General features: G+C 34.7%; 1 protein-coding gene across 1 annotated transcript; it reads right to left on the bottom strand.

Annotated features, from left to right (window-relative positions):
* Window positions 1-3,495: 3,495 nt before the first annotated feature.
* LOC107038713 (tyrosine kinase receptor Cad96Ca) lies at window positions 3,496-23,251 on the bottom strand. The gene is made up of 8 exons (XM_015257971.1): window positions 22,639-23,251; window positions 13,600-13,850; window positions 12,247-12,350; window positions 9,000-9,393; window positions 8,469-8,639; window positions 6,962-7,312; window positions 5,573-5,878; window positions 3,496-4,070 (listed from the first exon to the last, which is right to left on the bottom strand). The coding sequence occupies exons 1-8, from the start codon at window positions 22,691-22,693 to the stop codon at window positions 3,834-3,836; spliced, it is 1,869 nt and encodes a 622-aa protein (XP_015113457.1). The 5' UTR covers window positions 22,694-23,251; the 3' UTR covers window positions 3,496-3,833.
* Between the last annotated feature and the right edge of the window lie 1,526 nt (window positions 23,252-24,777).

Genomic DNA, 24,777 nt, shown 5'->3' with positions numbered 1-24,777 from the left:
TGGGGGGGAGGCACACAAGAAAAAATTTCCTCTATTAAAGTAGCTCTACCCTTCGGCCGGGCTACGCTATACTTTTGGATATTTTCAGTTTTTAAATTTTTCAACTAAATTGCATGGAAAAAATTTGAAAAAATTCATACCCAGTCAGTATTATCTAAATTAAATTTCGCAAAATATTGATATTTTTTCAAACATTTCCCTCTTATAAATAAATAATAAAACTTGTTTGCAAAACGGTGGATTATTTTATATGAGGTGTAATAAACATTTTCGATTTTTTCGCATCTAATGAAAAAAAATTCAGATTATTTTAATCTTTGATTACAATGAAAATGTTGATTTTCACATAAGACAGTGGGTTCAATCCTAATTTTTAAACATTTCTTCTTTGAAAAACCAAAACGATAATTAAATTGAGAAAAAAATTAGAATTCCGAATCTAATCGAGTTTTCTGCAATTTTTTTGCAGTTTTCCATAATCTTTGAATTTACCGTAAGGGTAGAGCTACTTCAAAAAAGTGTGAAACATTTTCGGTTCGCAATCTATTTCGCCACGCTTATGCGGTTTCAGTATGCAACATAGAGTGCTCACAAATATTATTATAATCCCCTATTATTTTATTTTCGTATTTATTTTTCAAATTCAAGAATAGAATAGAATATGCGCGGCTGGTCACTTAAAGCGCCCAGAGTCACCTAAATCATACGATCTTTTGTAACATCCGCCTTAGTTTCGGTCAGTCACACAGCCCCAGCCCTGTGTTTCTCACTAGGCTAATAAGGCTGGTGACCGCCGTTTGTCTTGTTGTAAGTCCTCTGGTTCCAGGAAAGCCTGGCCCCAGATTTTATAGCGACGGAGTGCTGATAGGGGGCATTGACATAAAATGTGGATGACGCCTTCCTTATCGCCTCCGCACAGTCTGCAGTCTTCTTGTTCTGCAAGTTTCATCTTGAACAGATGAGCTCTGAGAGCTGTATGACCCTTTGTATATTTGTATATTTCAAATTCATATACCATGTTTGAATGTTCATAATGTGGGCCTTTTTGGGTTTCATACCAGCTGCGTCCACGTCGCGAACCCTCACGTATGAAAAAATCGTATACAAATTTTCTATACGGATTGCGTATACAATTTATAGAGGATTTTCGTATATGATATTCGCATAATTCTATACGGATATTTTCTATACAAATTATTTCTATACGATTTCTATAGGTTTGATCCTATACGGCCTACTGCCACATGTATAGAACTATTTCGAATGGACTTGCGACATTTCTCTACGTTTTTCTCTGGAGCGTTTGGACATCTTTCGTATAAAAACAAAAATTTATGTAAAAATTTATCAAATCTATCGAATATCATATAGGGAAATCCTGCAGAATTTCTATACGCAATCCGTGCAAAAAATTTCTATACGATTTTTTCATGTGCTGAGTAATGCTGAAGGCTGGTATGGCAAATATATACGCCACCGTTTTCAATTTAAGGTAATACGTTAATATAATAAATAATAATTTTGCCGGATGGAGGGAGGTACCGAATGGAAAGTCTTATACAACTACGTGAGCAACTATAAAGTAATATACAAGATGATTCAAAGAGATTTAAATTCATTAACGGACCCCCACCCACAATTTTGATAAATAATTTAGTAGGAGCCGTGGTTGTAAACAGAAACCGCTAGACCGTTATGGCTTCAGTTTCCAACAGCTTTATCGAATGTACATATAAATCATGGTTTTTGAACGCTCAAGTGTATATCATTGTAAAGTTCAATATTTATCAGAATTTTCCATGGTTTTTTCGGAGATTTTTTCGTTGAATGAACGAAATAAATATTTCCCCTAGATTTCCAGAATGAAAAGGTCTATTGCGAAGTGTGGGAAGTCCACTGTCAGGCTAGAGTAAGTTGCAAATCAGCAAACGATTGAGTACGTTCTAAGAACTACGAATCTCAAAGTTAGCAATTCCTAGTAAGTGGCCTGTTTTTATATTTTTGCAATCAGTATTTTTCATTTATTACTGAATCTTATGGATCTATCTCGAAAATATATTGATTTTTCTTCCTGTAAAATTGATGATAGGCACGAAACAATTTAATAGAAAAATCTAGTGCATTCGCTGGACAATTCTTTTAATTTCTATTGAACCTGGAATAGAATTTGATTTTACTATACGACGTATTCTACTGAGATATTTCCTGATGTAGAATTTCTTCGGCCCAAATTTTCGACTTTTTTTGTTTGATTTTCTTGATGAAAAGGATAGAAAAATAGAATTAAAAAATCTTGGAAAATTTGAGCCGAGGAAATTTTATAGAAACCATCTCAATAGAATAAGTTGAATAAGTTGTCTAAAAAAATCGAATTCTATTGATGTTTTCTATGGAGTATTTTCTATTGAACATTTCTATACAATCCGCCGAAAACAAATAGAAAGTTCAATAGAAATTCAATAAAATCGTCTAGCGAATTCGCTAGGTTTTTCTATCAAATTTTTTCGTGTGTGAATAGGTAAAATCATATGTTACTTTTATTGTCTTATTTCGAGCTATCGCTATTGTCTTTCGTAGTGGATGCATAAACCCCTCTAATATCTCAAGTATTTCGTGAAGTGCTTTCTCCAAAGGAAGAAATCTCAGTCGTACACTCACACTCTATCCGCATTCCCATTTGCGCTGATAAAAAATATTTTTAGCTAATGAAAGTCAATTGTAATTTTGAAAAATGACAATACCTTGTAATCAAACATTGGCACTTTACATCAGGAATCGTTCTCAAATGATCGCAAAAATGGAAATCGTCTAGTATCTTGTACGAAGAATATCAAATGAAAATATTTTGAGGATACGTAATTCTCAGGATTTTATTCTCCTACAGTGCTTGTTTTTTTTTTTTTTTTTTTTTTGNGACTATATGGCGATTGATCAAGACTTTAAAAATGGTTAGATCTCACCATTCTACCCGGCCAGGAATCGAACCTGGAACCTATCCGTTGTGAGGCAACGGCCTTAACCAGTACGCCAGGCCACCGGGCTACAGTGCTTGTGGTATCTTGTACGAAGATTGGACTGTAAAAAGTATATCGGTAAATATGCATAAAGATTTGACCACTCGCGATTTATCTGCAAGTTTGTAAGTTGGTTGTAAGCATTATTAGAACAATACCTGTAAAATATTTTTCATCACGCTGTGACGAAAAGTGAACTTTTCGGCACGCTCCGCGTGCCTAAAAGTCCAATTTCCGCCACCTTTCTATTTCAATACCTCTTTCAAAAACCCATATAAAAAAAATTGTCATTCAAAAATTGAAATTGAAATCCACTTCAAAGAAATTATTAGTGAATTGATCTAGAAAAGGGAAAATAATTGACTAATCAAGTTATGTACAAAGAAACATAAAAACAGAACTGAAATTCAAGGAACACTGTCGAGGAATTGTAGCCAAAAAATATGGATTGTCGAAGCTTCTAATGACAATAAAAAAGACATTCTCAAAATCAAATAAAAACTTTAATCACTGGATCTTAAACACAATACAGTAAACATCACTATCGATTAATAAATAAAAAAATTATCGAACAACAAGAACACTAACAGGACGTCGGAAGCAACTGCCTTGCTCCAACTCTCTCTCAGGATAATGTCGGCAGGTAAACATTCATAATATACACAAAATCATGAGTAATGACATGAAGTCGTAGGACGGATGTGGTATCCCTGGAAGGTTCAAGTAACTCCCATAGATCAACATTTGAAATATGAGCGGTTAAATAAAGCAAAGAACATTTACAACACAGGACATTTACAACAGAGGAGGGGACCAATGCTATAGTTTTTCGCCACTGAGATTCAGAACATTGTAGTAAGAGTGATCTGGAAATCTATCCAACTCGATGTAATCAATTTCATCGAGGAGGAGTCCTTCGGCTAGTCCCACGAGTTCACTGAATGATGGGCGACAGGAGGGGTCCTTATCCCAACAGTAGTACATAATGTTGTATAGCTCTCGCTTGCAGTGCTCGGGCCTGTCCAATCTGTAGCCTTCCTTGATTTTCCTCATGACCTGTTGAACCACATTAATTTTGTTGTGCTTAAATGTTCATGCAGAGATAGGCAGTAATCATTACTTTTCGTAATAGTATTGTGGTAATTACAAGGGGGCTACGCCCCCTGCGCGCTCCCCTCGCCATCCCCCACATGACCCCCATGACCTTAATCTGACCCTCGTCACCCTCATTCTGACCCTCGTTATTCCCCTCGTGAGCCTTATTTTCACCCTTCATTTCTGACCCTTAATTTTGGAGTCTTAATTTGAAACATCAAATTTTCATCATCAAAAGTCGATTTCTGTTTTTACAATATAGAGAGACATTGAGACCCTCATTTTGACCCTTCTGACACGTATTTAGACCCTTTATCTGACTCTTGTTACCCTTATTGGGGTCTCCAATCTGACCCTTGCGGCCCGTAATCTTGCGACCCTTCATCTGACTCACATAACCCTTAATCTGACCCTGGTGAGCATTATTCTTACCCTTATTCTGACCCTCATGACCTTTGTGACACTTATTTAGATCCGTAATCTGACCCTTGTTACCCTCATTCTGACCCTCATTATATCCCTCGTGACCCTTATTTTGACCCTTCATTCCTGGCCCTTAATTTTTTAATCTTAATTTCGAACATCAAATTTTCATCATCAAAAGTCGATTTTGTTTTTTACAATATAGAGAGACATTGAGATCATTTTGACCCTTGTGACACGTATTTAGACCCTTTATCTGACTCTTGTTATCCTTATTTGGGGCTTTAATCTGACACTTGTGGGCCTTATTTCCACCCTTATTCTGACCCTTAATTCCACCCCTTGAGACCATTAGTTTTTGACCCCCATGTCCCTTATTTGAATCCTTACTTTGACCTTTGTGACCTTTCATCTGATCCTTGTGACACTTATTTAGACCCTTAATCCCCTTGTTACCCTTATTTGGGCCTTTAATCTGACCCTTAATCTTGCGACTCTTAATCTGACCCACCTAATCCTTAATATAACCCTTGCGGGCTATTTTGTACCCTTATTCTGACCCTTATGGCCCTTATTCTGATCCGCATGACCCTTGTGACCCTTAATTTCGGAGTCTTAATTTCGAGTACCAAATTTTTGTCACCAGAAGTCGATTCGGATTTTTATAATATGGAGAGATTAATGAATAATGAGTTGTTAGAAGGTGAAAAATAAACTTTTCATTACTTGTGCGTAAAGTAAAATTTTACAGAAATTTTATAGAAAAACAGCGAATTTGATAGAAAATTCTATTGGGATTCTCTTAAAATTCTACAGAATTCGCGTTAAAATTCTATTTGTCTTTTGGCCTGATTCTATGAGACATTTGATAGGAAAAAGTCAATAGATTTCGATTTTTCTGTGTGAATTTTTCTCTTGAGATTTTTTCTATTAAAATTATTGGGTACGAATTGCTTGCAGATATTCCTCTAGTTTTGTCATGTATGAAATGTTTTCTTTGAATAGAATTTTTGTCCGAGTTTTTTGTGAAGAAAATTTACCTCTGCGGCTGCCATTCCGGGGTACGGTGTTGATCCCAATGTGACTATCTCCCATATCAACACACCAAAACTCCAAATATCAGATTTGACGGAGAATATGTTATCGTACAAACTCTCAGGTGCCATCCACCTGATGGGTAAACGACCCTCTGACTTCCTCTCATAAATCTGATTAGCAGCTACGTCTCTGGCGAAACCAAAGTCTGCGACTTTACAAGCACGATTGTCATCTATCAAGACATTTCGGGCTGCTAGGTCTCGGTGGATTATTCCTTTTGATGCTAGATATTCCATACCTTTTGCAACCTGTCACAAAAAAATAAAACCATGACGAATTGATTACACGTTTTCGATTTATTTTGGGGGCGAGTTTTTTATGAGTATCTCCACATTTGCGGGAGACGGCCCGATTTCCCTTTTTTGTGTGGAGGTGATCCCATAAATGAATAATTTTAAATGCTTGCATTATGAACAACATTCCGCGTTATTCTATAGGCCTTTGTGCGTTCGATTTTGCAATTGTAGGGGTTAAAAAATTCTCCTTGTAAATTGACAGAAGACTTAGTGAATTCGATAGAAAATTCTGCTGGATTTCTGTTCAACTACGGAGCTTCACTAAGCGTATTTTTACAGGAACTGTCCTGTAGAAACTTTTATAGAAAAAAAAGAGAAGAATTTGATCATTTTCAGAATATTTCGTAATTTCATAATTCGATACAATTTTTCGATTGAGATATTTTCTATAGAAATTCCTCGACATTAATTTTCTATTTGTCTTCTATTTTCATTGAAAAAATCCAACAAAAAAACTACAAAAATTTAATCCAATGGATGTCTATAGAAAATATCTCAATGCAATGAAGAAGAATAGAATAAATACGTCAATTGAATTCTTCTTTAGAACATTTTTCATTAGATATTTCAATTGAAAAATTTTTTGAATACAATAGGCCCGGTTGGACCAGCTCCGGGTAACAAAAACGTCAGATAAGAAAAAAGTAAATTTGGATGTTCGATGGATTATTTTACCCGGGAGAGTATCTCAAATTTATACCAGGAACAAAAAGTTAAATTTAATCTCAAGGTTAAATCAGTGTTAATTCAAATTCAAATAAATTTTACCCTGCGGTTTATTTGGATAACAGGGCTTGGTGCAACCGGGCCAAAAACTGATAGAAAATTCAATACAAATTCAGTAGAATTTTCTGATGAATTCACTAGGTTTTTCTATAAGCTTTTTTCGTATTTGTCGATAATTTTTCAAGTGGACATGCCAGCCATAAATATCTTATTACAATCATTTTCGAAATGAGTTTATATACAAATTTGTGAAAAAATAATAGTTGTTTGGTTTTTTTTTTCTTTAGAATGATTTCCAGATTTCCTCACCTGATACACAAAACCAGTCAAGTCCCTGGATGTCAGCCCAGGACCCCCATGATTCCTCTCCTCCCTCGATGCTCTTAGAAAACTCTGCAGCTTCCCCCCACTCACATACTCCAGAATAACAAAAATTGGTTCACGCTCTGTACAACATCCAATCAGTCTCACGACATTTGGATGGGGTTCCAGACTCTTCATGACTTTCAACTCTTGTGTAAGATCGAGATGTTCACGTTCTGTTGCATTTTCTTTGAGGGTTTTTACAGCGACGATTGTTGGCCCTGGTTTACCATCGATATCTATTGCTTCACTTTTCCACACTTGACCGAAACACCCTTCACCAAGAATACTGAAGACCTGAAAATTATATAATTTTTTTTATATGAAATGAAAACGATTTCTTTTCTTCTCATTTTTTCGATTTATTCTAATTATCGAGTGATTTTATGCATTTTCTTCTTTTTTTTCAAGATCAACTTTAACAAAAACACTATTCTATTAGAATTCTATTGAAATATTCTATTTGTTTTTTCCACCAATTCAGTTGAAGATTATTCAATGTATTTCAGGGATGGCCATCAATATTAAATGTCAATATTAAAAGGATTTGTTACTTACATTAATAAAGGTTTAAATATACTCATCAAAATTTAATAATAGTATAATATTGATAATTTAAATTTCTGATTAATGAGGAATTAAATATTTGATAATATGGAACTGTCAATTTTCCATTAAGTAAATAATTCCAATTTCTTAAAAGGGATTATCGATTGATCGAATAATCGGCAATCTTCCTACCTAAATGATTGATTAATAGAGTAGTTAAAAAAATTTGAATATTTAAATCGATAGCTACTTATTAAATAATTAAAAGTTTAAAAGTGATCTGAAATGAACGACAGCGTCAAAATTTAACGCCGTAATTATCATTTATGAATAAGACTATTCCTGATGTATTTCCGCGTTTTTAAATAGGCATTGGTTTACAGAAAGATGTCTATAGATCTTAATTTTTTTTAAAGAACTTATTCCGTAGAAATTTTTTCTCTAAGAATTCTTGGGCATGATCTTTCCTATTTTATTTTCTTGGATTTTATTATGAGAAACAAATGAAAAACAACGGAAAAAACTTACAAAATTTGCGCCCAAGAATTTCTATAGAAAAATAACAATCTATTGACTTTTTTCTATCAAATATCTGTTAACAAAATGACACGGTGAAGTTGTAAATCTCCTACAGACATGGCGCAAAAAATAAATGGATTTTTTAGTAGAATTCTGATAAAACATGAAGTGAATTCTTATGGAGTTCCAATAGAAATTCAATAAAATTTCGTAGAGAAAACGCTAGGTTTTTCTATTAATTATTTTCACGCGTGAAAAAATCGAAAATCAAACTATAAATGTCTTCCTTCGGCATTAAATACTTCGCAAAGGAATAGGTTTTAAGCAGATGAAAACGTTTCTGTTTTTATTGAAAAATGTTGACAATTTCAAAACAACTTTTTACCTTCAGCCTGTGTCTTGGGAATTCCCATGAATCATCCAGCTGTTTTTTATCCGATATGTGATCTTTATCGAAATCCTTGAGCTTATTGTTCCGAAACTTCGGACTCTGCCAGTGTTTCAGAACCAATGATGGATCATCGGAAATTGTAGAAACACGAACTGTTTGCTCCTTCTGCGAAAGAAAAACGTCAAGTTAAATTGAGTCATAAAAAATCCAAAACTTAAATTTGATGGATCACGCATGAAAAAATTCAACAGAAAACCCAGCGAATTCGCTAGAAAATTCTATTGGAAATCTATATGAATTCTATGGGGTTTCTATAGGATTTCTATTGAAATTTTATTGAAATTGAATTCCAATAGAATTTTATTGAATTGAATTCCAATAAAAATCCTATAGAAACCCCATAGAATTCCCGTAGAATTGCAACAGAATTGTCTAGCGAATTCGCTAGGTTTTCTATGGAATTTTTGCATGTGTGATTACAAAGCTTCCATTCGGAACAAATGAATTAATGTATTTTAGACTTACAGTATCTTCCTTCGTCTTCGGCGATCCGCAGACCTTCCCCCTGAGCGTCCAAATGCCGGTACCAACGCTCAATAATAGGGCACAACCAGCAATAACTGGCACCAGAGTCATCGCGAAGTCCTGAGTAGCTGGGCTCTCTTTCGATGACACTTTAGCACCGATGACCGCTGTCTCTCGCCCAATTTCATTGTGCGTGAGCTCGTGAATCGGTGCTCGCACTGGTGGAACTGTTACCGAAATTGCCTTGTGATCGTCCACGGAGTGGCTTGTCTCTGGGCGGAGTTTTGTTGTTTTCTCATCACTTCTGAAGCCAGTGGACATTTCAGATGGGATCGGACGCGGTACGTGGATATTCGGTAGACCCATTATGGGTGGGCGAATGCGACCTGGTAGCCTATGTGAAAACGATAATATGAGAATTCAGTAGAAACAAAAATATATGAGGTATTCCACGCCAAATGAGTCAACCGCGGACCCTTACCCTTTTGGAAATCGATGGCGATTTTTTCTACGATTCGGGGGGTTGGAAAACTATCTCTCAAATTTTTTCAGATTTTTTCGGCAGCCCAGTTCCGAGATATGATTTTTTTTACATTTTTCCGTTTTTTCCAATAACTCGAGGTCTACTTGCCCGATTTTGATTTATTAAGCGTCAAAATTTTCCATGTTTTACCGCCTACACGAGTATTTCCAGTAATTTTTTTTTCGATTCCTAGATGCTCATAATAACACATTTTCGAAAAAAAAAGTTGAAAAATCTGTATTTTGTAAATTAAGTCACTTTTGATTTGTTTAATTTTTTTCAGTAATTCTTATAATCAAAACAAGTATTTTGAGCCGTCACTTGAGTTGGGCATCCTCGTGGATCTATTTTATTTTTAATTTTTTCTTTTCGGAATTTCGAAAATTTGGTCAAAACACCCCAAAACGACTGATTATGTATCGAACAAATATGTAATATATAAGTATACTGTCAAATTCACATCATACTATCTATAATCAAAGTCAATCAACGCCATTTTGGGGTGCTCTGACCAAATTTGCGGAATTTCGAAAAGAAAAAATTGAAAATAAAATACATCCAGGATGATCCCCAACTTGTATGACAGCTCAAAATACTTGTTCTGATTATAAGAATTACTGAAAAAAATGAAACAAATCAAAAGTGACATAATTTACAAAATTCAACTTTTTCAAATTTTTTTTCGAAAATTCATTATTATGAGCATCTAAAGATTAAAAAAAAAATTCACAAAAATATTCTTATAGGCAATAAAAAATGAAAAAATTTGACGCTTAATAAATCAAAATCGGATGGATAGAACTCGAGTTATTGAAGAAAACGGAAAACGAGAAAAAAATCATGTGTCCAAACTGGGGTGCCGAAAAAATCAGAAAACATTTTAGAGATCGTTTTTCAACCCCCTCCCCCCCCCCCAATCGTAGAAAAAATCGTCATCAACTTCCAAGAGGGTGAGGGTCAACGGTGACTTATTTGGCGTGGAATACCTCATATATAAATCGCTGATAAAGGAGAATTAACTTTTTATGGACAGTTTAGTAGTAATTTTGAGAGCGACATTAAATTTAATTTAGGGGAGGGCGATAAAATTAAAAAATTTTGAATGTTCAGTTTCGCTCAATTTCCATTTTTTTTAAATTGTTATTTTACATCGCTTCGACTCGGTTATACTGCGATGATGATCAAGACTTTAAATGGTACGATCGCACCATTCTACCCGGCCGGGATTTGAACTCGGAACCTTTCGCATGTGAGACAACGAACTTACCCACTGCGCCAAGCCACCGGGTAATCTCAATTTGCAATGAATTAAAAATTAGGGATAGCCAAGTACTTTGGCTATTTTTTCCCCAGAAAAAATTATAATGTTCTTCTATGATAAACAGGTCAACTTCTGGTTATTTCATCTTTCAATAATATTACTTGTGTATAATCATGCGATCAATTTCTTTTTCTATTGATCGACATTTTTGTAAATAAAAAAATATGGCCCATTCGTCCAGAAATTAGGGGTTTCGACTGCATTCAACTTTTTCTTAATTCAATTATTCTTTGTTTTGTTGTTTCGACTTCAACTAATTTTTTAATGCTAATTCAAATATTCTTAACGGTATGGAACCCATCATATCCCCATTTAGGTGATTCTTTTATTTTAGATTCTACCGCGAAACTCGAATTTCCCTTAACCGTCCAGCAATTGGCCCGTTCACTCTACTTTTGTAGTTGAACATCAGAGATTTCCCTTCACAATGATTTTATTATTTAAACTTTCCAGCTAATTCAATTTTTTTCAATAGCTGAGAAATATTATAAAGATTATCTAGCGGAGAGTGGGGCGAATTTTTTTAATCAACTTTTCCTAATTAACTTTATTCATTATTGGGAGTACTAATGAGAACAATAATATTCCATTCAGTAGAATGGAATATTAGTGAGAAGTTTTGACGGGGGAAGATTTTCTCAATGGATTAATTCAAAAGAAAATGAAACAGCAAAATTTAAAGTCCAGTGGAAGGGCCAGGGGAAGACCCAGAGGGAGAAAAAGGAAAATGTGATGCTGAATTTCAATCGAATGAAAAAAGAAAAGTGTAATCGCCCTAATCTAATCAATTGAATTATAGATGAAATATTTCATATTACTTGAAAAGAGAACTGTGGAATGAATGAATGAATGATTTATTTCCTTTTGTATGGCATTACACATTTTACAATAGAATGACAGTTTCCCTTGATTGTGCACTCGTTATAAGATAATACATTGGACCGATCTAGTTGAAGGTGCACGGGTGCACTAGCTCATTGATAATGAAAATAACAAGAATAAACACTTTAATAATCAACTCGATAGTCACAGAGAACTGGCTAAAATTAGTGAAAATGATTAATATTGTCGTCTCGATATAAGAAATATGGGAAAAACCTTCGGGAGTTTCGACTGAGGAGAGAACAGAGACTCGGCGATGACGAGATCTTACTTTGGCTGCTGGAGAGTCAGGGGACAAGCTGACTAGCGGACGTTGAGATCGAGATCGAGAAAAAAAGGTTGATAAAAATTTTTTTTTGTTTGAATTGCGTCAAATAGTCGTTTTGACTTTTTCCTTTTTTCCCCACTCCCCCATCAAAAACGTGGGGACATTCCTGAGAAAAACCTGTTTTCTAGGGAAATACCTTAACTGCCTTTAGTGACATGTCGATCAACTAGATTATGAAACGTATCGTTCTTACCCGACATTCGGTGCTGACGAATCTTTGATATTAACGTAAACCTCTGTCTTGGCAGTCAATTGGCCGTCAGAGACGGTGACATAGAGAAATAAATTCTGTCCTCCCTAAACATAAGAAACAATGAGTTAGCCTTTATTTCGCTTCCGGCCTCGATAACATGATTGAAACCTTTAATAGAAAATCCTCGCGCGTTCAATAGAGAATTCCATTCATAATTCTACCAGTTCTTCGCCAATTTCTATTAAATATTCTGCAGTCTCCTGTGCATTTTTTTTTCATTAAAAAAAGTGTATTGAATGGAAGATAAATCAGCAAATTCTGTCTATGGAAATTTCTTAGCATTAGTTCCATCAGTTTTCTTCTTCACTCCTTAAAAAATTCAAGAGAGAGGAAATTTTAATACCACCAATTGAGGATATTCAACTACTTTGGCTATTTTTTCTCCAGTGAAAATGTTTGTCTACTTTTGTAGTCTAACATCAGAGCTTTTATTTGAGCCTTCAACTTCTCGGATATTTTACAATGATTTCATTATTTAAACTTTACGCGTCTGACTTTGAATCTCGATATTGAACCGTTAGACATTTTAAAAATCTGAAAAAAATTGAAATGTTTGAAAATTATAACCATTTTTTATAAATAATTTATTATCAATCAATTTTCCACCATAAAAATTATTTGTTCGGAATCATAACAAATTTCTTCATATTCAGAATTTTACCAGAAATCGATTTTATGCTTAAAAAAATAAGGTTTCCAAAATTTTAAACAATTACAATTATTTATTTATAAACAATGAATGTTGAAAAAATAATTCTGTGCAAAATGTAATTTGAATGACTGAACATTTGACTGAATATTCATGATTTTTTTCACAGTTTTCTCACGTAATTCAATTGATAAATTTAATGGTTGAAAATGGTTGAATCTACAGTGTGGTCTGTACCCATTGACCAGTTTTCAATCAATATCTCAGAATCTAAGGGAGATAGAAATTTTTTTGTCATAACCTTTTTTGTGGAGCCGATTGAGTGCTACAACAAATGTATTTATGAAAATGTCGCTATCTCCCTTAGATTTGGAAATATTACTCAAAAACTCAACTGGCAGATAAGTCGACTTATCTCCGTTTACCACTTCACTACTGAATTAAAGTCTGCAGATTTTTTCTCGAATGCTATTTTTCTATTTAATAAAATCTCGAAAAAATTGGATTAAAATAAATAAATTACATCAATAAATTAATGAATAAATAGAGAACAACGGGAAAGTCATTGACCAAAGGATGCGCTAGGATTTTCCATTGAATTAGTTCCACACATGAACCCGAGAAATTTTGATTCCTGGACTTACCCTCCCCTTCAATGTCTCATTGATGAAAATCGTCCCAGTCTCGTTGTTAATGGAGAAGGGCAGTGGGGCCTGAGGACCACTGTCTCCATTGTAGTTGTGATTGACCTGTTCTAGACCATAAGTCAACTCTCCCTGTTCATTGTCCTCAGCCCGCACTCTCTCTACAATGCTACCAACAGGTTCTGTATCATCTAGCACCCAATTTCTATCCAAGTACATTATGGGGGGAGTATTCTCGCTGAACTGGCCATCTGTAATTGAAAAAAGCGAAGTACGATGAGTTCTAAGATCGGCAGATATATATATCTTCTTGAAATTCATAACGGGCGATTTTGAATGCGGATCAACGATTTCAGTTTACAACAATGACCACAAATATTCGAAATTTACACGGAGAAAAAATTTGGCAAAAAATTACTAAACAAGTCCAGCAATAGTGGAGCAAAATTCATTTCTAGATTACTTGCTTGCGAACAGGGATAGCCAAATTTGTAATATTTTATTACGGTTAATATTGTAGCCCTTAATTAGATAACATCACTCTTGAAATTTTTTGAGTCCTTAAGTATCATCAATTCAAATATTCAAATTTTCAGCTATTTTATCAATCAATAATTTGAGGTAGGTTATTCCTCTTTCAAGAAATTTGAATTATTAATTTAGCAGTGAATTTACAGTTTCATAGTAACAAATTTTAAATATATCATTATTCGGAAAAAATCAGATTATTAATATTATATTATTTGAAAAATTGCATCAACATATTTTAAACCTTCAATAATGTAAGGGTCAAATACTTGGGACACCTGCTTGCGAATGGAAGCGTTGTATTCGTTAAATCCGAAATTTCCTATTTTTTGTGTCAGAACGACTAATTGTGGCCTCAGAAGTTCAAACAGTTCATTTCTGGCAATTTTAAACTTCCAATTTATTTTTCAAATTCAATAGGTATATTTCATTTTTTTTTCAATTCTATAAAAACTTTTGGGATTGCAACCATATGGCCTATTTCATCGTAATTTTTTTAAAAATTCTGTGTTGTAAAGGAAATGAAACGGCCACGGTTATGGAACATTCAGCCGGAAATCCTGCCCCCCACCAAATTTTCCTCTACTTCTCTCCGGGGAAATTTTCTATTTTTGAACAGGAACTAGGGATAAGCTTTGGATAAGCATCGACTCCATTTTATAGACAATGCATTACATTATATAAAAGGCTGGAAAGTTTACATACATTGTAATTGATGAACTCCATGAGCACAAGAAAACAAATTTGACTGCTTGACCGTTAGAATATTCAATATCAATATTTATTATTTGTAGCATTCATTCATTTTGAAGAGTAATTCTTTGCGAACATAATATGAATGTCGCTGATTATCCACGAATTTGCAGTTGAAAATCTCCGAATCAATAATGCAGTGTTCGGAAAAAATTGAAATTTCTCCGACAGTTTAATGATAATTTTCCGAAGAGCGACATGGAATTTCAAATTGTTAATTTACTTAAATTTTCAGTCAAAAGTTGAATATTCACTGCTAAAAAATTAATTCATTGACCTGTTGTGTTTGAGAATTTTTCAAAAATTAAAATCAACTTAGAAAATTACATTTTGCTTTCGAACGGAATATTCTAGAGAATCGTGCGAATACAACGCATCGATTTCACAACTCCAAACACGGATCCATGGAATCTAGTGATGCCGCGAGAGACTTTACGGAACAATACTTTGGAGAGATAAGATGGTCTCGGTCTCAATGATCATGCAGGCGTTCTATTGAATGCCTAATATTAGAGTGACAGTAGAAATTCAATAGAATTCAATTCTATTTGGTAGAAAAAATTCAATAAATTTTGGTTATTCTTTAGAAATTGTTGGGCACAAATTGTCTCAATGTTTTCTGCTGTATTGTTATTTTTTCCATAATAAAATTCAAGAAAAAAATCGGAAAATTCATATCCAAGGATTCTGTGGAAAAAAATCCCAACAGAATGAGTTATATAGAAAAATCAACGACTACAGACGTTTTTATACAAAAATATCTATTTAAAAAAGCACGGAAGAGTTGCATAATTCACACAAAAAGACAAATAGACTTTCTCAATAGAATTCTTACAGAACTCCAATGGAATTCCTATAAAATTCCAACAGAAATGCAATAGAATTTCTCGATTAAAAGTCCAGGTTTTTCTCTTAAATTGTTTCACGCATGATCAGTTCAAGGAGTTGAGCATAAATTTCCAAAAATTAATTAATTTATTTATTTTTTTGGCTCCATTGTGAGAGTAGGTTTTTCTCATTTCCTCCGGCGGAGGGGAGAGGGGCATCGATGGGTCGGATATCAGCAGCATTATAGTCCGCCTCAAAGAACCCAGGGAGAAAGTGGGACGATGAAAGTGCGACCAAATGGCTGAGATATACCGGGGCTAGACGTCTTGACGCAATTTTTCATCGTTTCGGTTTTTCACCGGGGCAACTCTTTCGAAGAATCAATCTGCAATAGATTATTATTTCTATTCGCGATAGTATATGTCGCTGAATGAGAGTTTCTATGCAAATTATCCTGCATGGACCTTTCACTAGCCAGAGCTGTACTTTTTTACGAGGGAATTTTTATATTCGATTGAATGTGTGTACGGAGCTATTTAATTTCGCTGTTGAAAATTTTGATTTTTCATTCTATTCGAAAGAGTTTTTTTTATTGAAAATTCACAATTGAATAAAAAAAAAATATGGAAACTGTTGGTTTTGATTCAAGTATTTCATGAAAATTGACAGAAATAAGGAAAGTTCAGATAAATATAGTGTTCAATTTTCAATTAATCGGAATTCAGCGTGATTTAATACTGAATATTCATTCTTTGACCGAAAATTAGTAGAACCTGAAAGGATCTTTCATTGAGAAATTCTATTCATTTTTTGCGCGAATTCTATGAAGAGTTAGTATATGCGACTACCGTACGTTTTTAAAAACATATTTTTCTATAAAAAAAGTGCGTAGATGTTGATTTTTTTATATAAATCATTCTGTTGTGATCTTCCCTCAAAGCATCCTTGAGCATGGTCTCTCCATTTTCTTCTTGAAGTTTATTGTGGGAAAAAAATGCAAAAGAAAAAAATTGGAAAATTTGTGCCCAAGAATTTCTAAAGCAAAATTAAAATCTATTGTATTATTTTTGTGAAAGATCTCCTGATAAAATGTGACGATAAGGTTGTTTCAATGAATTATTGAATTCAATTTAAAATCCATCGTGATAGAAATTCCATTCATGAAATTTCTATTTCTTTCAAACAGATTTTCCAATAGAAATTTGGAAATACATGTGAAAATTCAATTGGTTTTCGTCGTTTTTTGTATAGAAAAATTTAATTTTATCAATTTTTTACGATAACTCAGCGTCGTACAGCCAAAGGGGCGTAAAAGTCATGCTTATACACACCCTTTAGGCCCCTTTGGCTTACGACGACGACATATTTTCTACTGAATATTCATATTCATTAATAATTGTGTGGGAAACCGCGGAATGTTTTGATAGAATCACCGAAATACCAATAACATTTCATCAGATTTTCCTAGCGAAGGCGCCAGGTATTTCTATCAATTTTTTTCAATGCGTAAAACCTTTCTCTCTAATGATCGTCGAGTTGAAAAGTGAACGAAAGGGATTCGAAGAATATATGTTTGTATTTTTTGCGTCATGTTCTGAGTGTTAAGAAATCAGTTGACGTCACTGGATACAGGAACAAGTTCTCAAATATTTCTACAAGGTCGACTGGGCAATACAGTGGGATGAAGACGACTTCAGGAATGTGCGGACGTTTTTATGTAACTCGATCAAAACAAATAGAAATTTTAAGAATTTGGAGGGGAACAATTCCGTTTTATGAGTGTTTTAAAAAAGTGAAATTTCAGAGATAGTTGATCAGTAATTTTCAATGGTTCGTCTTTTCACATATGAAAAATTTCATAGGAAAACCTAACGCAGTCGTTACATCATTCTATTGAATTTCTGTTGAACTTTCTATTAGTTTCTGACTGATTTTACTGAAATGTTCAATCAAATATATTTCATAGAATGAGATTTTTCTATACCACTTTTTAAAATTTATTATTATTATTATTTATTTATTTATTTCGAGAAAGACAGCATAGCTGGTACAAATCTCATACAAAGTGAGTAACGTGAAATATAAGTTGCTGCGTACAAAAGTTGGCATAAACTTTCAATGAGAATAACAGGTACTGTATGCATACATCTCAAATTATTTGTTATTTCCTGCGATCCCCTGGCAGGCACCCCCCAGGGATGAGCCTCTCTAGACACCAGAAGAACCCTATCGGTTCTCTGGAATAATAGAATAGAATAGAATATGCGCGGCTGGTCACTTAAAGCGCCCAGAGTCACCTAAATCATACGATCTTTTGTAACATTTCTGGAATAATAACTAAAGCAGGGAGAGAAACAACAAAGAGGAAGACAAAGAAATGGGATAAACCCCTTGACTCAGGACCAATTTCTTCGGCTCAAATTTTCTACCTTTTTTTTTGTATGAGTTGTTTGGCGAAAAAAATCAGTAGTGAAGTGGTAAAACGGTACAAGTCAATTTTGACTGTTGACCAGTTCTCAATGAATATCTCGGAACCTAAGGGAGATAGCAAAATTTTTGTTAGAACCTTTTTTGTGGAGCCGATTGAGTGCTACAACAAATGTCATTATGAAAATTTCGCCATCTCCCTTAGATTCGGAAATATTCCTCAAAAACTCAACTGGGAGATAAGTTGACCTAAACCGTTTTATCACTTCGCTACTGAAATGGAAAACACTATGAAGAAAACTTGGAAAATTTGAGCCGAGGAAATTCTATAGAAAATATTTCAATAGAATATGTTGTATAGAAAAATCGAATTCTACACGGAGAGAAGTTAGAAAAAAATTAGCGAACAAGTAAAGTAATCGTGGAGCGAAATTGCTTTTCAGTGCTTTTTCACGGTATATCCTATCGTAAAAAGTAGAAAGGAAATCGATCTCGATATATCTCGAAAATCTCGAATCACTGTTACCGTAAGACAGAAACCGAAGCGCCACTACGTGGGGAGATGAGAAGGCGCATGCGTAGCACGCGCGGCCAATCTCGTAGGGGAAAAAGAGTGAGACAAATAGTGAATTTTTCTTTGTTGGCCCGGGAAAATTTACTGAATGCGAGGGTATTTGTGCCGAAGCAGTAAAATTTACACTGCATTCCACCGAAAATTATCCCAATGAACGTGAATGATTGGGAAATATCATGTATGACCAGATTCAATAGAAAACTTTAGCGGATTCACTAGAAATTTCTATTGGAATTCTCTATAAATTCTATGGGGATTCTATTAAAATTCTAGGGAATCTCGTTAAAATTCTATTTGTTTTTTGCGCAGACTCTATTAGACATTTGATAGGAAAAAGTCAATAGATTTCGGTTTTTCTGTTTGAATTTTTTTCTTGATTTTTTCTATTAAAATTATTGGGCATGGATTTTCAAAGTTTTTTCCCTATTATATTTGCTATATTTGGTCTTGTTTACATTATAGGATGCGAGTGAAAAAACTTGGAAAATTCATGCCCATGTATTCTTATAGAAAAAATTCGAAGAGAATAATCATATAGAAAAATCGAAATCCGCTGACTTTTTTGTATCAAATATTTCATAGAATCAGCCGAAAAAACAAATAAAATTCTAACGAGAATTCCCTAGGATTTTAGTAAAATCCCTAGATAAAATTGCTAGAGAATTCCAGTAGAGGTTCCTGGGGAATTCGTTAAGTTTAGGCGAAAAATGGTTACGAAATTTCAAATTTTAGGTAGAATTCAAGGAAATTTATGAGTTTTCATTCGCAGTGAGGCGGAAATTTCACAGCTGTGCATTTTCCCTGAATTTTCCTGCTTTTTCGAAATTTTCATGGAATAATTGAACTGAAAAGTCAAGTATTTTATTGATTTTTATTAAGTTTTATTGATTATTATTGATTTAATGGTAAGTTTTCCTGAAAATTCAGTGAAAATTAAACACGATAAAAATTTCCGGGATTTAACATGCAAAATTCAGACGAAAATTTTTAACAATGTATTCTTAGGCATTTCAATTCGAAATTAGGAAATGGACAAAAATCACAATTGCATAGTTTCCATTCGGAAACGCAAAAAGGAAAAAGTGTCAACTTTCAACTCGTGATTCCCCAGCACAACTCCCCCCATTCACCAGTTGAGAATCATAAAATTAAAAACAGATATTCCCAGTCGTTCTCTCCATTTCAAAGGGAAACACACGCCCTCCCGATGACGTCCACAGGTTCCCCAGCACCGAAAAACTTTCACTTTACTCCCCACCCAAATACATTTTTTTCGGTATTCCCCGCTCTCCCCCGTCCCACCCGCTCCATCACTTTCTGTATTAATGCGTCTCCGACCTCCGGGTTCTCTGGACCAAAGGCCTCGGGCAGTAATTGCCTCTCATTGCCGACAATTCTCGGAAAATAAAAGGACTATCTCATTTTTTTTTTTCCCCCCACAGGAAATAACGATTCTCCTCTTCAATCGCTCAAAACCTCGTCTCTTTTTTCTTCCGCGACTAGACTTATTTCATGGAAACAGCTCGTACACACGTGAGATCGACGTGGATTTATATTGTTAAGTTCTTGTCGAGTGTCTGGTGACCCGATTATCCCATGCGCATCAACTCGCGAGAATTCTTGGCTGCTATTGCTGCTGCACCATCAAGTTCACCTCGTCTCGAATCAATGTCGCCATTGAATTGGAACTAAAATTTATTCTCAATAACCGGGATGTGTTTATTAACTCGATAACGGATACATCGAACCAGCTTGATGACCACCGGGCAAAATGGAACATCAGTTTAAATTCCTGCACTGAGAGAAAAACAAACAAGTTCTCGTACAAATCTTGTTTCGGCCAACAAAATCGCCAGTTGAAAATTCCTAAAAAGAAATTGTTTCATTCGAATTTGAGAGTCTCAAACATGAATACATTGAGAAAAAAATTTCTAATATCTGAAACATATTTTCTTGAGACAAGTAATTTTTCTTCAACTGTCAAATTCTCCGAGGCTTCTCAACTTACGGGGTCCGAGAAAGGTCTCATGCTTTAAAATAGCTCGACGCTTACGGTAAATTCAAAAATTATTAAAAACCGCCAAAAAATTGCAGAAAACTCGATTACATTCGGAATTCTATTTTTTTTTTCAATTTAATTATCGTTTTGGTTTTTCAAAGACGAAATGTTTAAAAATCAGGATTTAATCCAGTGTCTTATGTGAAAATCAACATTTCCATTGTAATCAAAAATTATAATCTGATTTTTTTTCATTAGATGTGAAAAAATCAAGAATGTTTTTGACACCTCATAAAAAATAATCCACCGTTTTGCAAACAAGTTTTATTATTTATTTATAAGAGGGAAATGTTTGAAAAAATATCAATATTTTGCGAAATTTAATTTAGATAATACTGACTGGGTATGAATTTTTTCAAATTTTTTCCATGCAATTCAGTTGAAAAATTAAAAAACTGAAAATATTCAAACGTACAGCGCAGCCCAACCGAAGGGTAGAGCTACTTTAAAATATTCTTGTACTCAAGTATTATTTTGTCGCAAATGAACTTACTCAAATCGCATTGAAGAACCGTCAATCTTCGAGTATTTATCGTTTTCATGATTTTTTTTTATGCAGTTCTAATATGTCGATATGTAGTATATTCATTATATAAAGCGCAACGATAGTGATGGATGAGAATTTATTCGAGTTCCATGAGGCGTAAATATTCTGAGATTTACGCAATTCAAAATAATTTACTTCTCTCAAGTAAATATGGTCTACAATTAGGAATTTTTTCTCTCGGTGTAATTGTTGTGCTTTGGACTACAACGAAATATTTGGCCAAGAGGCAGATGATTCACACGGGACGGTGCGAATCATCCAGAATTTGAGTTACTCTGACCCTTGGCACCCTTAATCTGACCCTCATGACCCTCATTCCGATTCTCATTATGCCCCTCGTGACCCTTAATTTCTGATCCTTAATTTTGGAGTTTTAATTTCGTGTACCAAATTTCCATCACCAGAAGTCAATTTGGATTTTCATAATATAGAGAGATATTTTGAACCTCGTGACCCTTAATCTGACCTTTGTGACCCTTATTTGGACCTTTATTGTGACTCTTAATCTAACCCTTGTGACCCTTAAGACCCTTATGAACCTCATGCCCCATAATCTGACCCTTGTGACCCTTATCCTGAGCCTTATGACGTTTTTCTCACCCTCACGATCATTATTTTGACCCCCGTACCCTTATTCTGACCCCCGTAATCTTTAATTTTGGAGTCTTAATTTAGTGTACCAAATTTTCAACCCCCAGTCGATTTGGATTTTTATAATATAGAAACATATCTCAATAGAATAAGTTATGCAGAATAATCAAATTCGCTAGGCTTTCCTATTAAATTTGTTCGTGCGTGAAGTGTTGCAGAAAAATAAAAATCTATCGATTCAACTTAATTAATTATTGCTTCGATATCAAACAAATTTTTCTTCTGAATCTATTATTTTTTTACATTATATTTTTCTATTGAACAAATTTAATTTCCCAAATAATGCATTAGGTTTTTACAACAAACTTCTTCGTAAATGTTCAATTTTTCGTAATCGTTGAACCCACTATAGTTTTAGAAGATTATTTTCAGCGATATTTCTTATTTTAGTTATTGAGATGTTTTCCAACGTGAAAAACAAGTTGGAAAAGTAAACTTTGTGCCATACAACACTATTTATCATGAAATATTTCTACTGACAAATGCCCTAATATTTCCAGAACAGATTTTTCGTTTGAATTAGTAAAAATCTTCAACGAGAAGTGATTTTTGGAGGCTCTATATTGTTCCATTAAATGTTTTCGCTCGTTAATTCATAATACCCATTAGTCATCGTTAATGATGATATCCCAATCCAAAATGTAAAGTATAAATAAACGAAGAACTACTTACGGATGCCTAGAATAAGACAAGACACCGTCACAACGACAATCCATCCTACGAACATTGCACTACATTTGTCGAATTGGAACGGTTTTTTAAAACTGTTTCCCCCACTGTTTCACTAATTAATTGGGTAAAAAAAACTGCTTCAATTATTTATTATACGGTTCAGTAATGTTCTAGCAGGTGACTTGGTCGTGCTCATTTTTTCACGTGTATTTTGTTCGCCTTTTTTCCACCGTTCTTTTAAGTCACTGTTGACTGGATCAAGTGAAAGCTCGCTCTGTGCTGAATGCCAAAGACCTGAACGTCTCGATTTTTAGAACGTTGAGCATTGCAAGTTCCTCGGGATTGTATCAATCACACCACAATTATTTTGCTGAATTATTTGGATTATAACGTCACCAATAAGTAATGAGCGGATCATTGCGACAGGTTCATTCACGTCTCGGGCGTTGAAATCTCCGAAGTTTTGGAGATTTCTGGGTTTGTGAACGCTTCAAAATTGTCATTCACATGATGGTTAATGGGTGCTTCGCGAATCACAAGTGGGAATAAATTTTTCGACGATTAAATCATCCTCTCGGAGGGGAAAATAAGTGATGTAAATTCACTGTGAAACGGTCACTGGGCAACTGGTGAACGACACTCCAGTCTCCAGTGGATTCTTCGGCAATCCTCGGCCTGGTCCCCACTACGGAGAACCGAAGGAGTACCTGTAGGTGCAGACAGCGCCGTCGGGAAGTACCATGGCTGACCGTGTCTGCCACCGCTCTGACTGCATTCACTTTCGGTTTGATCCGTTATTTTCCAGTTTTATGAGGCCAAGCTCCACTATTCATTTCGCGGTAATGATGATATCGTATCAAAGTTATTGTTGACAATTATGGAATTTTTTTTTTCATGTTTTTAAAGTCCTATTTAGGGTGAGGGGGGAGGGATTGATGATGCAAGTTGGAGAAGATAATAATGAATCTCTCAAAATTATGAAAATCCAAATCGACTTCTGGTGATAAAAATTTGGTACTCGAAATTAAGACTGCAAAATTAAGGGCCGCAAGGGTCAAGATAAAGGGCATGAGGGTCGGAATAGGGGTCACGAGGGTCAGAATAAGGGTCCTGAGGGTCAGAATAACGATCACAAGGATTAGAATTATGGTCACGAGGATCAGAATAAGGGTTACGAGGGTTAGAATAAGGTTCACAAGGGTCAGATTAAGAATCATGAGAGTTAGAGAGGCCCAAATAAGGGTCATAATATCTCAAAATTATAAAAATCCAAATCGATTTCTGGTGATGAAAATTTGGTACTCGAAATTAAGACTGCAAAATTAAGGGCCGCAAGGGTCAAAATAAAGGTCATGGGGGTCGGAATAGGGGTCACGAGGGTCAGAATAAGGGTCCTGAGGGTCAGAATAACGGTCACAAGGATTAGAATTACGGTCACGAGGATCAGAATAAGGGTCACGAGGGTTAAAGTAAGGTTCACAAAGGTCAGATTGAGGGTCATGAGAGTTAGAGGCCCAAATAAATAATGATGAATCTCTCAAAATTATGAAAATCCAAATCGATTTCTGGTGATAAAAATTTGGTACTCGAAATTAAGACTGCAAAATTAAAGGCCGCAAGGGTCGGAATAGGGGTCACAAGGGTTAGAGTAAGGATCACAAGGGTCAGATTAACGGTCATGAGAGTTAGAGAGGCCCAAATAAGGGTCACAATATCTCAAAATTATAAAAATCCAAATCGATTTCTGGTGATGAAAATTTGGTACTCGAAATTAAGACTGCAAAATTAAGGGCCGCAAGGGTCAAAATAAAGGTCATGAGGGTCGAAATAGGGGTCCTGAGAGTCAGAATAACGGTCACAAGGATTAGAATTACGGTCACGAGGATCAGAATAAGGGTTACGAGGGTTAGAATAAGGTTCACAAGGGTCAGATTAAGGATCATGAGAGTTAGAGAGACCCAAATAAATAATGATGAATGTCTCAAAATTATAAAAATCCAAATCGATTTCTAGTGATAAAAATTTGGTACTCGAAATTAAGATGGAGTCTTAACCCCTGTCTTAATTTTGGAGAAATTAAGGGCCGCAAGGGTCAAGATAAAGGTCATGAGGGTCGGAATAGGGACCACGAGGGTCAGA

This window comes from Diachasma alloeum, unplaced genomic scaffold (assembly GCF_001412515.2).
Source record: "Diachasma alloeum isolate Michigan unplaced genomic scaffold, Dall2.0 Dall_scaffold_00178, whole genome shotgun sequence".
NCBI classification, from domain to species: Eukaryota; Metazoa; Arthropoda; class Insecta; order Hymenoptera; family Braconidae; genus Diachasma; species Diachasma alloeum.
The sequence above is the reverse complement of the archived record's forward strand: the minus strand, read 5'-3'. Positions and strand labels throughout refer to the sequence as shown.